The 19,818-nt window shown below is 39.4% G+C and overlaps 1 protein-coding gene across 2 annotated transcripts in view; it reads left to right on the top strand.

The window, feature by feature from the left end:
* The window catches only part of CNTNAP5 (contactin associated protein family member 5), a 296,748-nt gene that overhangs the window by 225,090 nt on the left and 51,840 nt on the right, over window positions 1-19,818 (top strand). For both annotated transcript variants that reach the window (XR_003559721.2, XM_027804376.2), the window contains exon 14: window positions 11,002-11,158. Coding sequence is in view for 1 of the 2 variants with exons in the window: in XM_027804376.2 (XP_027660177.1) it covers window positions 11,002-11,158 (157 nt within the window). In the remaining variant the exon portion in view is untranslated. The remainder of the gene's footprint in view (window positions 1-11,001; window positions 11,159-19,818) is intronic.

Raw genomic sequence — 19,818 nt, 5'->3', positions numbered from 1 at the left:
ATACATGTGTTCTGCTACAGCTGCATTTTTCCAAAGTGCCCAATTTCACAGCACTCCAGCCTTCCTTAGGATGACAAATGATGCCCCTGCTGCTCAGACCAACAGAACTGTAATTACAGCCTGAGACGGGGACAGGTGAACCAACACCATGCTGCAGTTCGGCTGTATCCTTAAGTTGAGACTTGACTGCATTTGTTTATTGTAGTCGCATTTCCGATTCCACTACTTAAGGCGTTAACTGCTGACATTAATTGTAACATTGAGGAAAGCAGAATTGCTCAGCAGTTGAAAGCAGTGTCAAATCAGCAGTTATTTATTTACCATTGCTCTGTAATGTGTTGTAACACATTGGACTATAAAGAAGTTTAATGAGTTGCAGTAATGCTTGTAGCTTTCCAGAGATGCTGGGATGCAGTTTGATGAGTTGAGGGGTTCTTTTGATAACGCACTTAAACCCAAACTTCATCCACTGCTGTGCTGGACATCCAGATGAATGCTGTTATGATCATAGTAAGTACAGCTGAGTGTTCTCTTTTGCCACCTAACATGTTTTGGGAACAAAAAATAAACAATCCAGGTCAACTGGCCATGTGAGACTTCAGTTCAGTAGGAATGTGACAGAAGAGTAGGAGGAGAGGCTTAGAGTGTGGTTTTCACTCTTCTTGTCCAAGCTGCCTTGTTGGCTTATAATTAGCGTGAGACTCAGAACTGTGCCTGGATTAGTCTCTAAACTCTTTTCCGGGTGTTGGTTTCATTTTTTGGTTGTTTACAATTGTTGTCTTTCAGAGTGCAGCAAATATATTGCATGCTCTGCACAGGGACTGTTTCAGCTGTTTAACACAAATTTAAATATGCTGCTTTTTTGCCTTTTAAAAAAAAAAACAAACAAAAAATCTTTGGCTTTTTGTATAAAGCTGCATGGGGAATGATACTGGATTTCCCTCTTACCAAAGATGCTCATTTGCCCAATTAATTTTACAGGGAGCTTGAGATGCTCACATCTCATTTTCCAAAGGATTCTTTTCAAAACAGAAGTATCATCCCAGTAGTAACTGTGAGTGCTATTATCAGTTTTAAGAAAATCCACTCATTTATTTAATTAGGGATTGCAGCTTCAAAGTGATTGACTGTATGTTATTACCTCTTCTAATTTATGTTTTATTAAGACTGTTTTTGTTTTTATTCCAGTTCAGAAATTCGGCATATTTGCTTATTTTATTTTTAAATTTCTGTAAGATTAATCTAAACCATGAAATTCAGTAGTTATTTTCAGATACTTACAGGAATCAGTTAATGGTTACACTTCAAAAAGGCACTTTGTGGAAATGACATTGTCCCAATGACTTACTGATCAGATTCAATCTGTGTAAATAGATGTTATTGTCTGTCAGCCATGCTGTATTAACCTGGGAGCTGAAAGACAAGGTGTGTTCTCGTTGCCTTGTGAATCAATATTGCTAATAAAGATTCTCTAGACCCAAATCTAGTTTTTACTATTTCTAGAAACTGCCATTGCAAGTACAGTGGGAACAAAACTAATCTGTCTTTTGTGGAGGGTTGTGAAATCAGAAGACAGGCCATTTTGGTCACTACTGACTGTATTGATGCAATGTGAGCAGGAAGGAAAAAAAGTAATAATAAGGATACTTTTTCTCATTATTAATGCTGGTAGTTAAAACTTCATATACAGGAAACAGTTCTGTTGAGTAAGGTAATTCCATTTTTACTCTGACACTTTTCAAACTAAAGGTCGGGGAGAAGAACTGTTATTAGTGTATGTAGTTTCTCCCAAAGGACCAAGCAAAGACTGCTTTCCACAGCATATTTTTCTGTAACTTATCCAGTCTGCTATTAAATGTCCCAAATGTCCCCATTGTATCTATTTTCTTTTTCTAGTTTTTCAAATTGTATTTTGCTGTGGGCATGATCCAACAAACCTTTCATGGGTTCCTGCAAGAAATGGATTAAACCTTGTATTAATTCCACTTGACTTTACTCCAGTTGACTTCTGTCCATAAACTTGTGCAGCCTGCTCTGAGTTATGCCCTGGCTTCCAGACTACCATTAGGCTAGGCTGTAGAGCTGGCTTTTTGTGGAATCTGTCGATGGAAGGCTCAGGCTGGTAAGCAGGTGAGGGTACGTGAGCCTGGGAGCAGTGCAGACCTAGGGGCTCCACCCTGCACCACACTGAGTGCATGAAGTGCAAGTGCTGCAGGTAGGGTCCCTTGGTTTCTCTTCATCCACGCTGTATCCCAAGATCCTGAGCTGTCATGATGGATCTTTCAAGAGTATATTGTTCAAATATAGAATTACTTTTCCTTTTTTTGCACCCTTTAAAAATAGTTCCTTCAGGCCTTTATTTCAGTCACTGCATACCTGCAGACGGTGCTTTTATCTGTCCCAGTGACAGCCACAGAGTTTTTTTTAAGGAATTCTTAAAACACAAATTTGTTTCAGGACAGTTTGGAGCAGAAGGCTAGACTAGACAGTCTCCAGAGGTCCCCTCCAGCCTCAACCATTCTGGCCTTCTGTGAAAAGCCTGTGCAGTGAGTGAAAATCAGCATGATTACCCTGATTTTGCTGGAGCCAGATGCTTTTATACCACTTGCTGGATATGGCCTTTTTTATCCCTGGTAAATAATAGTGAATGAATGAGCTTCAAAGTGTTTTTTTCCTGGCACTCTTTCCTGGGACAGTTGCTCTTAATGTAGTTTTTACAGTTCCGTAATAGTTGTTGTTTCACTTTGACGTTTCAGTGAATAAAAGTTGAATACTTAGTTTTCTTGTGGGGAGATGTTTGGTCTACAGTTTGATACACCATTCATAGTCTTCATAGTCTTCAACTATTTCCCTCTGTCCTCAGTGATGTTATTTCTCAGCTCTGAAATTACTTTCCTCTATGAAAAGTGAAATAGCATTTAAGAACAAAAACTTCTGTGATTAAACTACTCTTTTCACCTTACGGTAGTTTATAAAGTGCATTAGTTCAGCAGTCTACCCTGTAGGCCTTTCACATCTCTTATAAAACACTTTAAAAAGAAATTACTGAAGAAGAGCATATGATGTGTCTAAACTTACAAACTCACTCATCTCTCCCATGCTTTCCTCCAGTCCATGTGGTATTTGATGATCTAAAACAAGGCCACCTCGACCAGTGAGGCTGTAATGTAGTGTGGATAACACTTCAGCAGGGCATGGGTGGATGGGGCTGTGGTACTAGCTGCGCGCAGGTTGGCTGCACATGTCACTCTTGCTGTCCTTCTCAGTCCCCAGAGAGCCACTGAGGAGTGTTGGTCTGCTGCAGATGCAGAGAATCCCGGGGCTTAATTATGTATGATCCTTCAGCATCCCATGGCATTTTCTCAAGAACTGGAATGACATGATCTGGTTTATCTTCTGTTTATGAATCCATTACTTCAACACTTGCTACTATTTACTGTCACAAACTATTTTTATATTTACACAGAAGAACTGATTAAGAACAAAAGTCCATTGTCATGTGCACTGTATTGAGCCACTGCAGGAGATGACCTTCCAGTGGAAATGGGTGAGATGGTACTGGTGAGAGGATAAGAATGAACACATAGGAGCTTCATGAGCAGTGTGGGTTCAACAAATGATGGCATCGTCTTACTGCCATCACTCTAACTGGCTATACCTATGACACAGCAAAAAATGTCCAGACATCTGCTGAGCAGGACCTGCTCCTTTGGCCCAGGCAGGGTCATGCTGGAGACTACTGTGGCTTATCCATGATTATCGTTCACTTGCAATTCAATCCAGGCCACTGATAAGTTTCTGGTCCCAGAACAGAGCAAGGATGTGGCAGAACACACGTCAATGCCATAGACCTAACTGCTAAGGCAATGCAGGGCTTGTTTAACTGAATTTACCTGGAGGAGTTAGGTTAAACAGAGAAAATGGGAAAGGTTGGAATGAGGGAAAGGAGTTGAACACAAGAGGGACATATTTGGAGTGAAGCTAGGCTGGAATGCAGGAGATAAAGGAAATAAGCTACCTTTTTTTGTTTCAACAGAGTAGGATACCCAGTCCATCTTCAGCAAAACTCCTGAGGATTCAAAGATGATATTTTCTCTGTTCAGTCATTCGTCCTTAAAAGCTGTAATCTTCTTTGCATTTTTGGGTTTTGGGTCGGTTTGTTGTTGTTGCTTTTTCTTTCTAACCTGCATGTCTTCAGCTGTTCCCATAGTTTCTGTTGTTGGCTGGAGTCCCACTTGCATCTTTCAGGAAACTTGTCACTTGGCCAGAAATTTATTGAGAAAACAACCCAGCCTGAGCTGGCAGAGGAGAATGCAAGTACTCATAATTTTTTCAGCCTTCTTTGGCCTTCAGCAAAGACATTCATGAGGCATAAAATTTTAGTTTGCATGTAGATTTAAATTTCCTCAGTGTATAGAAGTGTTTGGGTCTGAAATCCTTATGCCCATCCTCAAATCTGTCTCACAAAGGGTTGATGCTGCTTTTGCTGTTAGTGCGCGATAGCACAACTGTCATTGCAGCTCAGCAGTTCTGCTCATTACCCTCCTGTTAAGCCTAGAAGAAGAGAAGTTCCATGTTTATTTCCCTCTTTCTGCCCATTCTCATTTGTGAGAATATCTTAGCAACTTCAGGAAGACCAAAGCACACCATGATAACAGCTGCTTCAGTGGGAGATGCAGTTTCTTTGCTTAAGAGGAAGAGATGCAGACAAATGCTGCTGCATGTTTTTGTCTTGTCTTTTTTTAAGCAATTACTTCAGCTGGAGACCCTGTACAAAAGCACTGCACCTTGGCAGCAAAGCTGAGTAATGAGAAAGAAAGTGTCAGCAAAGTACTGTCTGTCTTTACCCTTTTCCTAACCACACTTAACAAAATAATTTTGAAATGAGGGACAGACTTTGTGACTAAGTAACATTTTCCCAGGGAGTAGGTTCACTGGCATTAGCAGAAGTACTTCACTTTTGGCTAACAGCTCTGAATAAGGGTTACAGGATCTGACCAGAAATTGAAATCAATTTCAGTGCAAATCTTAATAACACTGACCGGCACCATTGCTGCTCTGTACTCCTGTCTTGCTGCAGCATTTGACCAGCTTGATTTTCAACACAGTCATGTTTGTCATCTCAAAAAATAGGGCAGCGGTGTATGGGCTACAGTTTTAAGAAAGAAAAAAAGACAACAAAACTGAGTTGCACGATTGCTGTAGGGAACGTATTGAGTAAAAGGCAGGAAGTGTTAGATGGTCATTATAGCTGTACTGAAAAGAGAAGAGCCAGGCATAAAACAAGTGTGTCCGCATGGAAGCAGAGTAGTATGGTACAAAAACAACTGGATGACTTGGTGGCTCAGTCAATGAATAATGTTCAAAGGAACTGTGCCACTGGGGATTCTCATTTTTTCCCCTGGTCCATATTACATGTATTAATTTTTTTCAAGGTAACCTGATCTTGAGCTAAAAGCAGGGGTTTTTTTGCGAAGTGCAGAGAGCCTGCCACCTTGGAGGGTGGGTGTGACTTTCCTCTGGCTGGGGCAGAACCGTGAGACCCTTGCTGGGGGCTGTAAACTGAAGAACAACTTTTTTTCACTGATAAATCTCAGCATCCACTTCAAAAAATGGGTAGCACAAACTGGTTAATGCAGCACAGCCTGAGTTCACCCTGCTTTGCTAGCGTATTCTCCCGGAGGTGTGAGCTGTCGTTTAAACCAATACAAATTCCACGTCATTGATACCATAGACCTCTTCACTGAGCAAACAGACTCTAGCAATATATTAAATTTTTGTTATCCACTAAACATGGAATATTTCTCCAGTTTGTCCATAATTTTGTTCAGAACAATTGTAAACACTTTGATTTATCAAAAGTAGATTTTTTTTTCCTGTTGAAAAGGAGGGGTAAACATTTGGTTTTACTTCAGTTTAATGTTTAAAATTCTTATTAAAATGGGTAGAAAAATGTTGTGATGGAAAAAAAAAATCAAGCATGAGAAAACAAAACCTTGGGAAACTCTTACAAAGAAATACTGAGTCACAGTTTTCCCTTGTTCTCAGTCTCTTATGCCTTTCTCCACTTCTTCAAGAGCCTTTTAACAATGAGTTAGCTGAGATCATAATTTGTACTCTGAATTGGCCTCCAGAGTCATTCAGGTTGAAATTGCCTCATATACCTGTGTGTGTGTGTGTATGTACAGATACATGTATAAAAAAAATCTGCCAACTGCTTGTTTCACATAATGAGCAACGTATCAGGTGAGCCATCTGCAGGATTTGATATTGCTGATGTGGTGAGTGCAAACAGATATTTTACATTTTTGAGTGCAGTAGCAAAGAATTGGCTTCAATTGCTTTGTGCAATTCTACAATCAATATTTTCCCACTTTTCGCTATCTCTTGATATGTGAATCCTTTTAAGAGTAAACAGCATAGGTGTAAATTAATCTACATTTTCATCAGTAAGATGTATAGATGTAATATTTAATAAATTCAGTTCTGCTTAACTCTGATTTTGGAGAAAACCTGAACATGAAGACTGCCAAGAGGATGCTGTTTCAATGCAATATGGTTTCAAGAGTTTCAACAGACCGATACAAATAAATAGACTTGCTGTGGTGCTGGAAAAGACCTGTAATTGACCTGTTTCGGTACTTGGGCACCCCAAAAGCCTTACTTGTTTTATGGGTGTGTAATTACTGGGTTAGACTTCAGGTTTATACAGCACAGGAGTTTTAACAAGGGATCCAGTTGATCTTGTTATACTTCCATCATTAGATTTTTGTTTGTTACATAACAAGAACCACCTAGGAAATTATGCAGGAAAATCTTGACAAATCTTTTAACTCTAATACTGTTAAAAATGCATGCCTTTGTTTTAACTCGTTGTATAAATGCCAAAGCCAGTGCTAAGAATTTCTGCCTATATAAAGGTAAACTGAGTCCAAAGAAGTTGTCTGGCATTTATATACATAGTAATTTAGTCCTAAATGCTGTTGGGGTATGCGGCTTCTCCCCCTCCTCCAGCTTCTGAGTGCCTATACAAATAATCTTTGAAAAAAATATCTGCCCTTTAAAACATGAACAAGCCTAAAACCTTTAAATATAACTTGTATTGCTAGCAACGTCAATGCCTTCTAATACAGAAAATGAGAGAACTATCAGTACAAGGGAGATTTAAGAGGACAGACATTTTCTTGTAAGCAGGTAGAGGGACACTGAATAAATCTTCAGCCATTCTTGTCACTAGAAGAGCCAGATATGCATTGCAGGTGAATTTGATCTCAGTCTGTATCACGTCCTACGGATCGCTGGAAACAACCTCTCTGTGTCTGCTATTCTCTTCATAGTCCTCAGCCTCTGTGCTTGCGAACTGCGCGGTCTGTGCCAGCCTTGCTTCTGTTGAAACAGATTTCATACTGAGAGCTAACGATGAGCAGTTCAGTTGTGCCCATTGATAGAGCAGCTATTGGAGATCTGCTGGAGAACTGTCATCTGAAAGGAGCCTACTTTTCTGTGCTGGATGGGGAAAAACTGAGTTCTTGTCCATATTATATTGTATATGCTAGGTTTTCCAAAGTCTTACTTGGCTACGCACGGTAGCTTTTGAAGAGACCAGTCAGACCAGAAAAGCCTAGCCTGTGGAGACAGTAGAGGGAAACATCATCAGCTGAAGATGAGACCCCTTATTTATTCCTTTCAAGACACTTGTGCCACCCTTCCTTTCTGCAGCCTGTGCCTGGTAGTGTGAACGAGTAGCAGTACTTGGTTTGATATAAAATACTCTCTGCCTGCTCGGTTCTTTTATTTGAGAACATATTAAATTATAGTGAAAAAAGTGATGTAAATATCACAGCTGTTACTAGAGGCTTCCAGACAGCATCATCACAGAAAGGGTTATTATCCTCTGCAAAAAGTAAAAAGAATTTGCTTTTTTGGGGGGTTTTATTATCAAAATTAAAACCTTCCAAAGGCTTCACAGTACAGGAGAAAATTACTTGAAAGAAACCAGTCTCTCTTCTTTTACTGGTGAATTCAGTCACTTGGGGCTTGTTTGCTTTGCTTGCTTTGGGATTTTTTTCACACATATTGTCCTTCGGAAGCATAATATGAAGTTCAAAGACAACTTTAATATTATAGTGGTTTGGTTTTTTTTTTTCCAGTTCTAAATAGACAAAACTGCATGGAAAATAATACTTTTATTTGTACGCTGTTTGACTAAATAATGTATTATTAGGTACAGTGTAAGCACAAACTGAAGAATTACTAGCACTTTTTATTAAATGGCATTTTAGCTTAGAAATTTTAAAGAGGAATTCCACTGACCTGTGTAAGCATTAGTTTATTGGGCCATGTTAATTCCTTGATTAACGTAATTGACTCTGTGGCTTTGCCACAGAAAGGAAATTAATTTATTTTCAGGTGGTAGAGAATTGATAATGCTTTGAAAAAATGATAATACCATGATTACCAAAGTGAAGATAATGCAACAGATCTACAGGCTTAGAAGAAAGGATCTTAATCAATAGCTGTTGGCCAAACTTGGTCTCGGTGCAAGACACCCTCCCACTCTGCCAGTGTATGACAATGTAAACTTTATGGAAAGAACTCAGGGATAGACTGATTGGCACTGGTAGTGAAATATTGAATTACTTCAGCATTACAGATATATGACATACAATATATGTTTCAGTAATTCCTAAACACTTCAGACATTGCTGAAGTACCTTAGATTTAAGAGCTTTGCTGAGTAGCTCTGTGATTTCTCATGTGTTAAAAATTAAGCACGTGGAAAACAGTTGAAGAATCAGGGCATAATTTTCCTTAATACTACAATTGATTTCTAAGGGACTAGTTAGGGAGAAAAATTCGGTCATCTTGAGTAAAGGGTGGCAGAACTCTGCCTAATAAATAGAATTTTTGAAATGACACTCTTTTTTTATAGTCTGTTCCCTTGACAATCTAAGATTGCTTCTTATAATGTTGAATGCTCTATTTTTTAGCACTGTATTTAATTTAGTTGTAAATGACTCAAACTGTGGTGCTTCTACCACTTCCCCAGTCTATATCATAAATCTGAATGTGTATGTGTTTGCTTGGTATTGCTCGATAAAACAAATAACAACAGATCTGAAAAAGACATCAGAAAACTACTTACTCTTAATTCATGTGAATGATTGCTTATTTCACTGTTATGTTTAAGTGTATAATGATTTCTGCCAAAAGAATCTGACACAGGTTGAATTTGATTAATGAATACCATTAACTGCTGATGGCCCGAAGGATTTGTCTTTATCTAAATATTTTTTCCAGAATGGGCACTTTTAAAATTAGATTAAGCACTTCTGTATAATATCTATTTCAACTCCTAGACAAATCACCCTTTTATTCAATTAACATTACTATTCCAAGCTTTACCAAGTAATTTCCCAATAATATAGTATAGACTGGTTTCACTGGCTGCAGCAATCTTCTGCAAGAAAATCAGCTGAAAAGAAAACATAAATGTGTTGACAATAATATGACAGCTAAAATGATTGCGTACATTTTTGTAAGATGAATCCTTAGATGGTCTTGAATTGTGTTTTTCTAATGAGTACCACTGGGTATTGGCCAAATTCGTCACGTCTTAATTGTTGGCATCATGAGAATGGAGTTACTCTTCCTATTTTTATTTTCCTTTTTTCATGAATTTACAGTTAAGCAGTCTAAGCTTAGAAGGAAAACAAATATGAATTAATTTTGGCAAGTGATTCTAAAACTAATTTTAATTAGTCCCTCACACTCTACAGTTAACCTTGATTACATTTTACATTTTAGACTTCCTTCTTTGTGTAATGAGGAGTACTCCCTACTAATAATGTTAGTAAAGCAGAAGAATAAATTGATACATTTTTCTGCGTTAGCAGTGCAGTTTATTTTTCCAAGCTCCTTTGATTAAAAGTCATGATATGTCGATTTTGCTAAATCTTACCATCTACCTGTGTGTGTAAGTGATTACATTTCAAAGGATTAAGAAGTCAATGAAAAAGTTATCTAAGCTGGAAGACAAAGTCAGTCTTGGCAAAATGTTAATCCGTGGATTTCATTACATCTGAATATGCTTATTGTATCTGACTGTTAATATTTAATGCTTGATGTAACAGATTATGAAATGTAAACAAAACCTATCTTGGTTTATATATAGATCTTAAAGCTCCTGTAGACAGAAAATAACTTCAAAGAGACAAATTAATTCCCAAGTAGGGAAATCTTTTTCCCCACTTATGCCCTACCTGAATCGTTACACTTGGATGGTTTAGTATCTTATGGAGCTTTGCATTTGCAAATTCCACACTTGCAGAACACATTAAAATCCGTGGTCCTGCTCCCTTAGAAACTGATGTCAATTCTGGTCAGTTTTGAGAGGAACTGTATTAAGCCCTTAGTAATAGGTGTGTCCACGAGTTGTTTTTGAAGATTTTTCTGTTGAGTCTTAAGGTAAAAAATCCTGATGTAAGATTTAGAGTCTCCTTCATAACTGGTTGCCCGTGCAAGAGGTCCTTGGCCAACACTTGATGGTTCAAGACAGCTGTGCAGTACAAGTCGTGGCAGGAGAACTGTTTTTAAACTCCTTCAGTGATCAGGTCTCCTCTCTAGCATCATACAAAAACACTGGACACAGCTGGTGCAGACAGTGCGGCTGGTTTCATATGTCAAATGTCTTTGCAGCTGAAATGCACCAAAGTTCTGATGGGTGATTGGCATGTGATCCCTATGGGGAAAACATCTGTTCCTCAAACCAAATGGGATTACCATAGAGCTGTTGCTTTCTCAATGTGTATTCCATAAAATAGACCTTGGGCAAAGTTTATGGATTGTTACTTGGTCTGTAGTTCACCTTTTTTCTTTCAGTATTATTTAACATGTCCACCTCCATTCTCTGTCTCATTCTCAGGAAAATCCAATTTGCTTATCAAGTTCTCTTTCTCTCTCTTTTTCTCTTCTTTCCCCCTCTTTTTCCCTTTCATCCAGATGGAATGCCATTTGCTTGGTGGGTTGGCCGTGCCAATGAAAAGCATCTTTACTGGGGAGGATCTCTTCCGGGCATTCAACAGTGTGCGTGTGGACTGGAAGAAAGTTGTCTGGATATGAGATATTTTTGCAACTGTGACGCAGATAGAGAAGAATGGTAATAATTTTAACATGTGTATAGTAGTGCCTGTGTGAGAGCTGGGGATAGAAAGTAGGGCAAGGAGGCTTAAATCTTTTCCTGATGCACAGCTCCGGAAGCTTGAATGGCTTGAGTATGATCAAATGAGAATGAAAGTCAAACTAGAATTTGGACTCCTGATTTCGTCTTACATTTCTTATTTGAACCAAAGACAACATATCTGGCCGAAGAAGGTTGCTGGGATGGGTTGTGTTCAAAAATTCTTTGTTGTCGAATGCCAAATTAAGTCATTTTATTTGTTTTAAAATTTCCATTGATTCAATTGGAGCATTGCATGAATAAAGGCTCTAGGAGGTTGGTGCATGAGTATACATCAGACAGAAAATTCAGGCAGAGACAGCAAAATTCAGGTACAGACAGCTTAAGAACAAGAAATATGTACTATGAGAAAGACTTGTGGGTTTATTGTGAAACAATATATCTGTATGTGCCTTAATTTTCTTTTACGTTGGGTCTCAAGCTTTTTGAAGTCAATGGAAAGACTTCCTTTGGCTTCTGTAGATGTTGGTTTGGTCACCATAGGAAGTTTTAAACTTAGAGCATGAACGTTCAGAGCCTTCCTTGGACTCTGACACCCCATGAATTTGTGCCCCAACACCCCATGAATTTGTGAAGGCCACCTTACAACCTTCGCTCATTCTCTGCACCTTCAGAGACTCAGCTAAGACTAGCTGGTGAACATTCCAATTAATTCCATACTTGTGTTGGAGGGAGTAGGAACACCAGCTAGAGTTGTTGAAAGTACAGTTTGAAACACTGTGAAAATATATGTGAAAACTCTGCTTCACCCTCTCTCCCTTCTGGACCATTCACTGATAGGAGCTGCTGCCCTTTCTCCAAAAGAAGATACCATAACCTTGAGTAGTTCAGAAATTAGGAATAATGGAAGTAGACAAGAAATGTATCGCTGTAATAGGCTACTGTGTTTGAAATAGTGTCCAAATTATCCCTGTGAAACCTTCACTTAAAAGAGAATGAGTAGAAAGGAGGTGTAAGGGGTCTTGAAACAAATAAAAAATTCAGAAATTCAGGCTTTTCTGGTTGCTTGATTTCCAGACAGTGCGATCGCTTGCTTGGACCCTTTATATCCCTGGGGTCACTATTCACTTTCAAAAATCATAGCTGTAAGGGGATATCTTTGGGAAGATATTTATGTAAGTATTGGTTTATGAATGTGATTAGTATAGCAGGGCCTGGCTGTGCATGTTAATCTCTCTTTTCCTTAATGTTTGGTTATCAGGTGCACTTGGGTGAGGTTCGCACAGGAGCAGCAAAAGCATCTGGTTTTACTGGTGCTTGGCTCTTTTCATAATCTACATTTTGCTTTTTGGTGAGCTACTACTGAAGCGGAACAGGGTGTGTTATGTGGTGGGCCACTGGTGGTGTAGTTTGAGACGGCAGGGCGGTGCACCACTAGGTTGTGCAAACCAGCGCAGGGTGGAAGCTGAATGAAGTTTTAGAATATTTCAGCTGAGTCTCCTAAGGAAATGAGACCTAAGCAAGTTATGTTGTATGTGTTTAACTCCATTTTCCCCCCACACCCAATGATTTTGGACAAGCAGATGCATTTCAAACATCTTTAACTGAAGGAGAAATCTCAAAAGTATTAGAAATTACACATTCTATGAAAATTTATGCCGAGCTGAGGGGAAAAAGCCAATTAAAACTCACAAGAAGGAAGTTAAGGAAGCGTACACTTTTATTAGATTTTGGAAAACCCTCATGGGAGAGTGATGTTGGAAATCATGCTTCATTAGCTTGGCAGCTCACAGAGCTACTTTCTCATAATTTCATTATAATAACAGGACATGCATAGAAGTTTCCGCAGCTAAGCTGCCTACTGTTTGCTGGTTTGGGGGTTCAGGTGTTCTGTTTTGTTTTTTAATGTTTGAAATTTGGACTTTGATAGTATTCTAAATTGCAGGTTGCCTTTTTAAAAGCTAGAACCCCCTGACCTTTAAAAAGTGTTTTTAAACATAAGAAATTTTATGCCTTTTGAAGATTGTTTTTGTGATTCTCTGCTAAAACACCGACCCCCTGATATATAATGAGCATTTGAATCTGAAACCTGCTGATACCTGAACTGTGACTTTAACCTGCTATACATTATAGTGGAAGGAGCAAGACAGCAGTAGATGCATTTATTTGCCTTAGCATGAAATAAAATGGGTGCTACAGAGTGGAAAACCAGAAAATCATTTTCGTTCCTGTTAAATAAATCAGACTGCTCACTGCAGCTCCAAGGTGGGAACTCAGGACAATAGCTGGAGCGTCCTTCTGAAGAGGAGACAGGCTTAGGATTTTGCTTTGATTTGGTTTCCCTAGACTAAGTCTTGGGTGCAGAAGCAGCTACTAATTTGTCAGAGTAGCAAAAGAAATGGAAAACAAGATAAAACAGGCCTAAAAAAAGTCCTGAGCCAGGTGTTTGGCAGCATACAATATGCACTTCTGGGCATGCTGACCTTTAAATGATATCTAAGCAGACGCTTGAGCCAGCTGCTGTCTCTGGGTTGTTGCTTGATGCCAAGTTAGTCCCCCTGAAGTTATGCTGGCCAGATGAACAGGAATATAATTGGTTGCATGCTATATGGGGAAGGCTTTTGTATTTTTCACCTTTATTTTTATTAAAGCGTTCTGGTGAAAAGTATCCTTTCGACCCAGCTCCTCACCATAGTTCCAAACTCTGCAGTGTGATGACAGTGAATTCTGTCTGCAGAATTCATGGAATTTGCTGGAGAATGGGAGAAGACCTCTGCTGAGGGAGCAGAGGCATAAGTTGTCACCCTGGCCTAAGCAAGGGATCTGGAAAGGTGTTAAATGTGACTTGCCTGTAGGTTAGTTATGCATGCCTCCAAAAAAGAGGGATTTCCTGGCTGTTGAAAGCCCTTGCCTAGTGGGTGGGACATTGGTAGAAATCCAGTGGCTGCAAGCTGAAGCTAAATCTCGTTCAGAAAATGTTTTCTTTCTCTCTCTTTCCCTTCCCCAACACTGATAACTGTTAACTGTTGGGACAAGTTATGTATAGATGAGACAGGTTTGCAATTGTCTTTCAAAAGATATGTCCTGTTTCAAACAGAAGGTGCATTCCTGATGCAGGTGTTACTGGGGAAAGGTATTACAGTGATCTAGAGAATAAAGCATTTCTGAAATGCAGAAAGGGTTGCATTATTTTAAGCCCACTGTAGAAATCCTTTGGATCCTTAAATACCTGTTCCAGGTTGTCTTTCACTTCAAGCAAAATTTTCTTGCCTTGGCAATGACAGTCTTGCTGCTCACCAAACCTTTCATTTAAATGGGAGGAACCTCTTTCATGCCATGGTGGCACATGACTGTCCTGAAGTCCGTTTGCTGCTTTGGTCTCTCTGGAATCCATTTCCCACTTCAAATGTAAACACGTAATTGAAGTCAATCATCAAACCAAACCTATTTCTTACTGATTGCATTCACCAAGAAAATCTGTGAATTTGGAGAAATCTACAGCTTTTTATTTTGTGCAGAAATAACAGCATCGCTGGAAGTCATTTTGTACAGGAAGCTCAGGCATCTCAGCAGTGTGGTGGACAGTGTTGCCTCCAAGCAGTAGCTGATTGGCCATCTTTTATTTCTATTCTCCTGTCTTACTATTCAGACTTTAAGAGTATCCCCTTCTTTCATCTTCCAGAACAGCCTTCTTCAGTGGGGAACTGAGCCTTTGAGTTTTTCCATTGCCAGAGTAATACGCATCCACCTCTTTCCTGTGCCTTTGGGGTACTGCAAGCAACAAGGAAGCCCCAGGACATGAAAAGAAGGGGAAGAGGGGAAAGGGAGGGGGGATGTTACTATTGTCAGACCCACTTTGGCTCCCAGAGATATACTGAGTACATCAGCTTTGTTCAAGGAGAAGCAAAGCCGCGCAGAAGTGAGTGAAGCCCTCTTTGGACAAACTATATTTATGCCAAGCTGTGTCAGAGCCAGGATGCTAAAACTGGAGTGGCTAGGAGAGCAGGGCAGAGAAACCCAGCCACTGACGAGCCCAGATCTGACAGGTTCTGTTTGCTCAGCCACTATCCTGCACAGAATCCATTCCCCCAGAAGCAGCGTAGACAACTCCACAGAGCCTGTGAGCTCATAAATAAACCCTGCCGGAGGTGACCTGGCCTGTATAGAGCTGTCTTAGATATCTGCCTTCGTGACTGCATTTGTCAACAAACTGGAAAAGCTGCCTGCAGAGAGCTGACTGTAGCAGGCCCCTGAGGTGTCAAGAATCAGTTCATTACTATCATTACCAAACTCTTTCTTTTACATCTTCTTTAATTCAGCAAAAAATAGCCACCACATCTTGCCTTCAACTAGTAGGTGTGTCCCCTTCTGCTGCTGGTTTTTTTTTCTTTATTGTGAGTTTATATTATTGTAGCCAGTAAAGCACTTTTGGATGCAGCTGGTGGGTAAGATGGCAATTAAAATGTATTCCTTTGGATTATTCGTGGTATGTCCTACACAAGGCTCAAAACTTTCTGATGGAAGCCTGTTTCACTGACCGCTTCCTCATGCAGTTCATTGACATCTGATGATGATAGTAATCTTTTCCCCAAATGTACTGTATTCATGAAAATCCATACTGAATATCTGAGCTACTGAGGCTCAGACCCCACCAGAGTACCCCATTAATGTACAAGAAGAAAACATACCAATAGGGGATCATATGAGAAGAAATTATGTTTAATGGCACCAGTGCTCTACCGTCTGTTAGAAAAAATATGGAAAGAGCTACCTAGAGATTACCAGTTTATGATGCCTTACACTGTTAGGATACCATAGAGTGAGATTTTTTTGAGCATGCTTTTATTAGTAGCCAGGAGGAAGAAAAATAGCCTCATGTTACAATGTTACAAAATAGTTGTCATTTACAAGTAAGGTACCTGTGCTACATGTTAAAATATCTAGTTGCTGCACTATCACCTTTAGCATTGCTGCACTTGCAGCAAATTTTTTTCTTCTTTTTCTCCTTTGCCCCCTACTCCCATACATAGAGCATTTCTTTGATGTGCAACATGAGTCAAAGTTTATTGAGGAAGTCTTTCGGGTAGATACAGACATTAATCTTCAGACATTGGTAAACAGATGACATCCAACTGTATTTAATACCCATAACTAAAAATGTTGCAGTGATTTAATTTAAAAGGCATTATTGGATTTGTTTTGTTTCGCTTTTGCTTGTGGGAAGTACAAATTGATGCTACCCTGTATGCAGAGCTCAGAGAAATATCTCTGTTGAAGGTGCTTTCCACCCTCTGAAAAGCGTTCAGACTTTCACCTGAATTTGTGATGAATTGGGTGCCAAGTCAGGTAAGCAGAAGGTCTGTTTCCCGAGATTATTAATTTATTTATACAGTTTCTACAGGACTCCTTTCAGGAAAGAGATAAAACCTGCTTTGATTTTTGTGAAATCTGGACTTAACTTACATTCCTGGCCAAGAAGCATCATCCCTCAGGGCCCACCCCTAGTTCTCAGTGCTGAAAAGCAGAGTATAGAGTGGTACCCAAGGCATGCTTGGCTGGAAGTGGTCACAGAGTGCTATGTGAAACCTGCTGGGAGACATAAGGTAGTGGTTTTGGCTAACCTGAGAAGCAGCTGTGGAAAACCAAATATAATTTGGTTTTAAGTGTATGTGAACTGCTAAATTAAAATACATATAAGTAAAAACTAGCTCCAGGAACAAATGCAAAACCAATGAATCTAACAAGGTTTTATTTTTGCTTAAAAGACAAAATCATGTATGTGCACATCATAGTGCAGATGCTTTCTATCAAAAAATAGCACTTTTTATTTGAAAACTTTTGTACATTAAAAGTGATCCGTAAGCCCCCTTCAGGCAAAATTCCAAATGTTTTGTCCAAAGCCCGATATATTTGGATTTTGTAGTGCCACAGCATTGCCTCCAGGAAATTATTGTACAGGTACATGAAGCTCTCTTGCTTCTCTCTGAGGCATAATATGCTCTGTTTGAGAGGCTGCCATGGTGTACCACATAACGAGAAGAGGAATCATGGTGATTTGTGAGAAATTGAGTTTGAAATAAGTTCATCTTAAAGAATACAAGGAATTCAAGACACTCAAACTTTAGCTCCCATGAGGGCCTGCATAGAGTCTTCAAATCTCTCTTTTGCTTTTCCTAGCTGAAACATCTGAGGTGTTGACTTTTCACCAAAACCTTGGTTTCCCACCATGAAATAATGCTAATAAACTGTGACAATAGGTATGTTGTTCCTGCCTTTAACACATTTTCTGAAGGGCAGAATGTTTTTCTAATAGGTTTTATTTCAGTGTTTGCCTCCATGAGAATACATATCCTTACGTAAGACTTTTTTTCCCATGTGTGAGAGAATAAAATACATAAAATGTGCTGTTTGAGCTTCAAGAGAAACTTGATTGAGTTTTCAAGGCATTAACATAAAAGTGAAGATTTTTATTAGTTCTAGAATATTTTTCTTTCTCTACTGTTGAGCTATGCTTCTAAAGTTCTCTGTGACACTGGCATATAACTAGTAAAAACTCAGTCATAAAATTCATTATAAAAGAACTTCATGCAATATAACAGAATATCTAATAAGCAATGCAGTTTTCAGAGACGTGGAATAGATATCTTTAAAATGTCACCATTTCATTTTTTTTGTAGATATCTTCAGTGGTAGGTGCAGGAAGATACTGATTTTTATTTTAATGCTGATCATAGCTAGTCAAAAGACTGCACTATTTTTTGAATGAAAATAGATTTTCAGGAAACCTCCCTAAATATTTTGTGATCTTTTTTAAATTTTATTTTTAAAAAAGTAAATGCAAGCTTAGTTATTCATGACTATATTGTATAATTTATGTCCTCTTTCTGTGCATCTCTCTGCCTTTCATTCATTCTGCCTACTCATCTTCCTCCCATCCACTGAAACACCTTATTTAATTATCTTCCTAAGAAATACTCAGATAGTTCAGCTTTTGTTATAACTGTTTCAAAATCTGTTGAGACCATTTACACTAACTTTTGAAGATTGATACAATAAGCTCGATGAGTATGCTGCTGAGAGACCTCCGTGAAGAGATTTGGAGACCATGTACTTTTCATTCATACATGGTATTTTTCCTTCTGAGTCTGCATTGAAGGCATCACTCTGTCTCATGCCTGGGAATTTCATTTTACTGAACTTTGTCTGTAATTATCTGCATGTCAGACACCCACTGAAGCAAAAAAAAAAAAAGTTAGGGTTGGAGAAGGTACCTCTCCTTTTCTCCTTGGAATTATGAGACAATTAACTGTGCTGCATGCAATTAGAAACAACGAAAAATAAATGAAATGTATGCAGCCTTTATCAAAAAGATCAAAATACTCCTTCTGGTTTTTTTTCTAACGTTAATCAGAGTAGAGCACTTAGTCAAGCAAATATCCGAGGTTATGTATCGGGGTACGACTGTGGTGTTCATCCTGATTATTATTTCTGCTGAGGTCCCATGTCCCTTACCACAACTGGAACTATGATGAGAGGTATGTTTGTGGAAGCAGCACATAGGTAGTCTGGGATCCTGCTTGGGATGTCAGACTCTTTGGCATTGGTATCACTCAAAAAGTGATACCTGTCTCCTGAGGCTTTGTGTCATACCTGCTTGAAAAACCAGGGGGTGTTAATTTAGGATTATTGGCATTTTTGGATACAGTCATAGTTGCCATCCCCGTGTGCAGCAGGTAGTCTTTCACCTCTGAGCAGACAAAGTTGAGTTCAGACCCTACATGCAGATTGCTCGGAGGCAGGGATCTTTTTCTCCAAAACTATTGAGATTCAGCTCCATGAAGGATGCTTTGCTAGCCTTATATACCTAGATGCACAGCAAACCTCAACCCTCAGAAAAAGAGCCAAGAGTAGCACTTGCCTCTCTATAATCAGTCAATAAACACCTTGAAAGGGCAGTTTGGCTCTAGTAAGGTCAGGGTTGGACGCCTGAGGGACTCAGTTCAGTTCATGAAGTACCATGGGATGAATACACATCTGTATACACTGCCAGAGTCAAAGGCATGAGTTGTCTGAGGGGCCAGAAGGTTGCCATGAAATGCCATGCTGCATTGTGAGGACAATAATTTGCCCAGCACGCTCAGAGTAAAGACAAATAAATGATCCTTTAGGAATCTTTCTTTTCTTTTCCTTCCTAGCAGCCATGTGTAAGTTAGTCGCAGCTGAAGGATAAGCCCAACTGATACAAACGAGACTGTAGTTCGATGCAGTAGACCAGCTTTCGGTGTTTCAGTTGCTGAACTAAAATTTCCACAGCCATGTAATGCAAAGGGCTGATTCAGTGCAAACTCATTCCGCCAATTCAACTGCCTTCACGGCCTGAGCCAGTTGTGTACCAGCCACCTTGAAGCTGGATCAGGCGTTGCCTGGCTGCCCCGTGCTTAGCAGGATGCTGGATCAGGTGTCGCGTCTCCTCTTCCTGTTCAGATAAAGCTTAAAGCCAGTATAAATGCCGTTGTCTGTCTCCAGCTAACTTAACAGAAATGCAAACTTGAACTTACACCTGATCCACATCGAATTCATCCCACTGAGGAAAACCAGTAGAGCCCAGGTTACATCAGTGCCCATCTGGCAGAGTGGCA

This window comes from Falco cherrug, chromosome 8, assembly GCF_023634085.1.
Source record: "Falco cherrug isolate bFalChe1 chromosome 8, bFalChe1.pri, whole genome shotgun sequence".
In the NCBI taxonomy this organism is placed as follows: domain Eukaryota; kingdom Metazoa; phylum Chordata; class Aves; order Falconiformes; family Falconidae; genus Falco; species Falco cherrug.
This window is presented reverse-complemented; position numbering and strand designations above follow the sequence as displayed.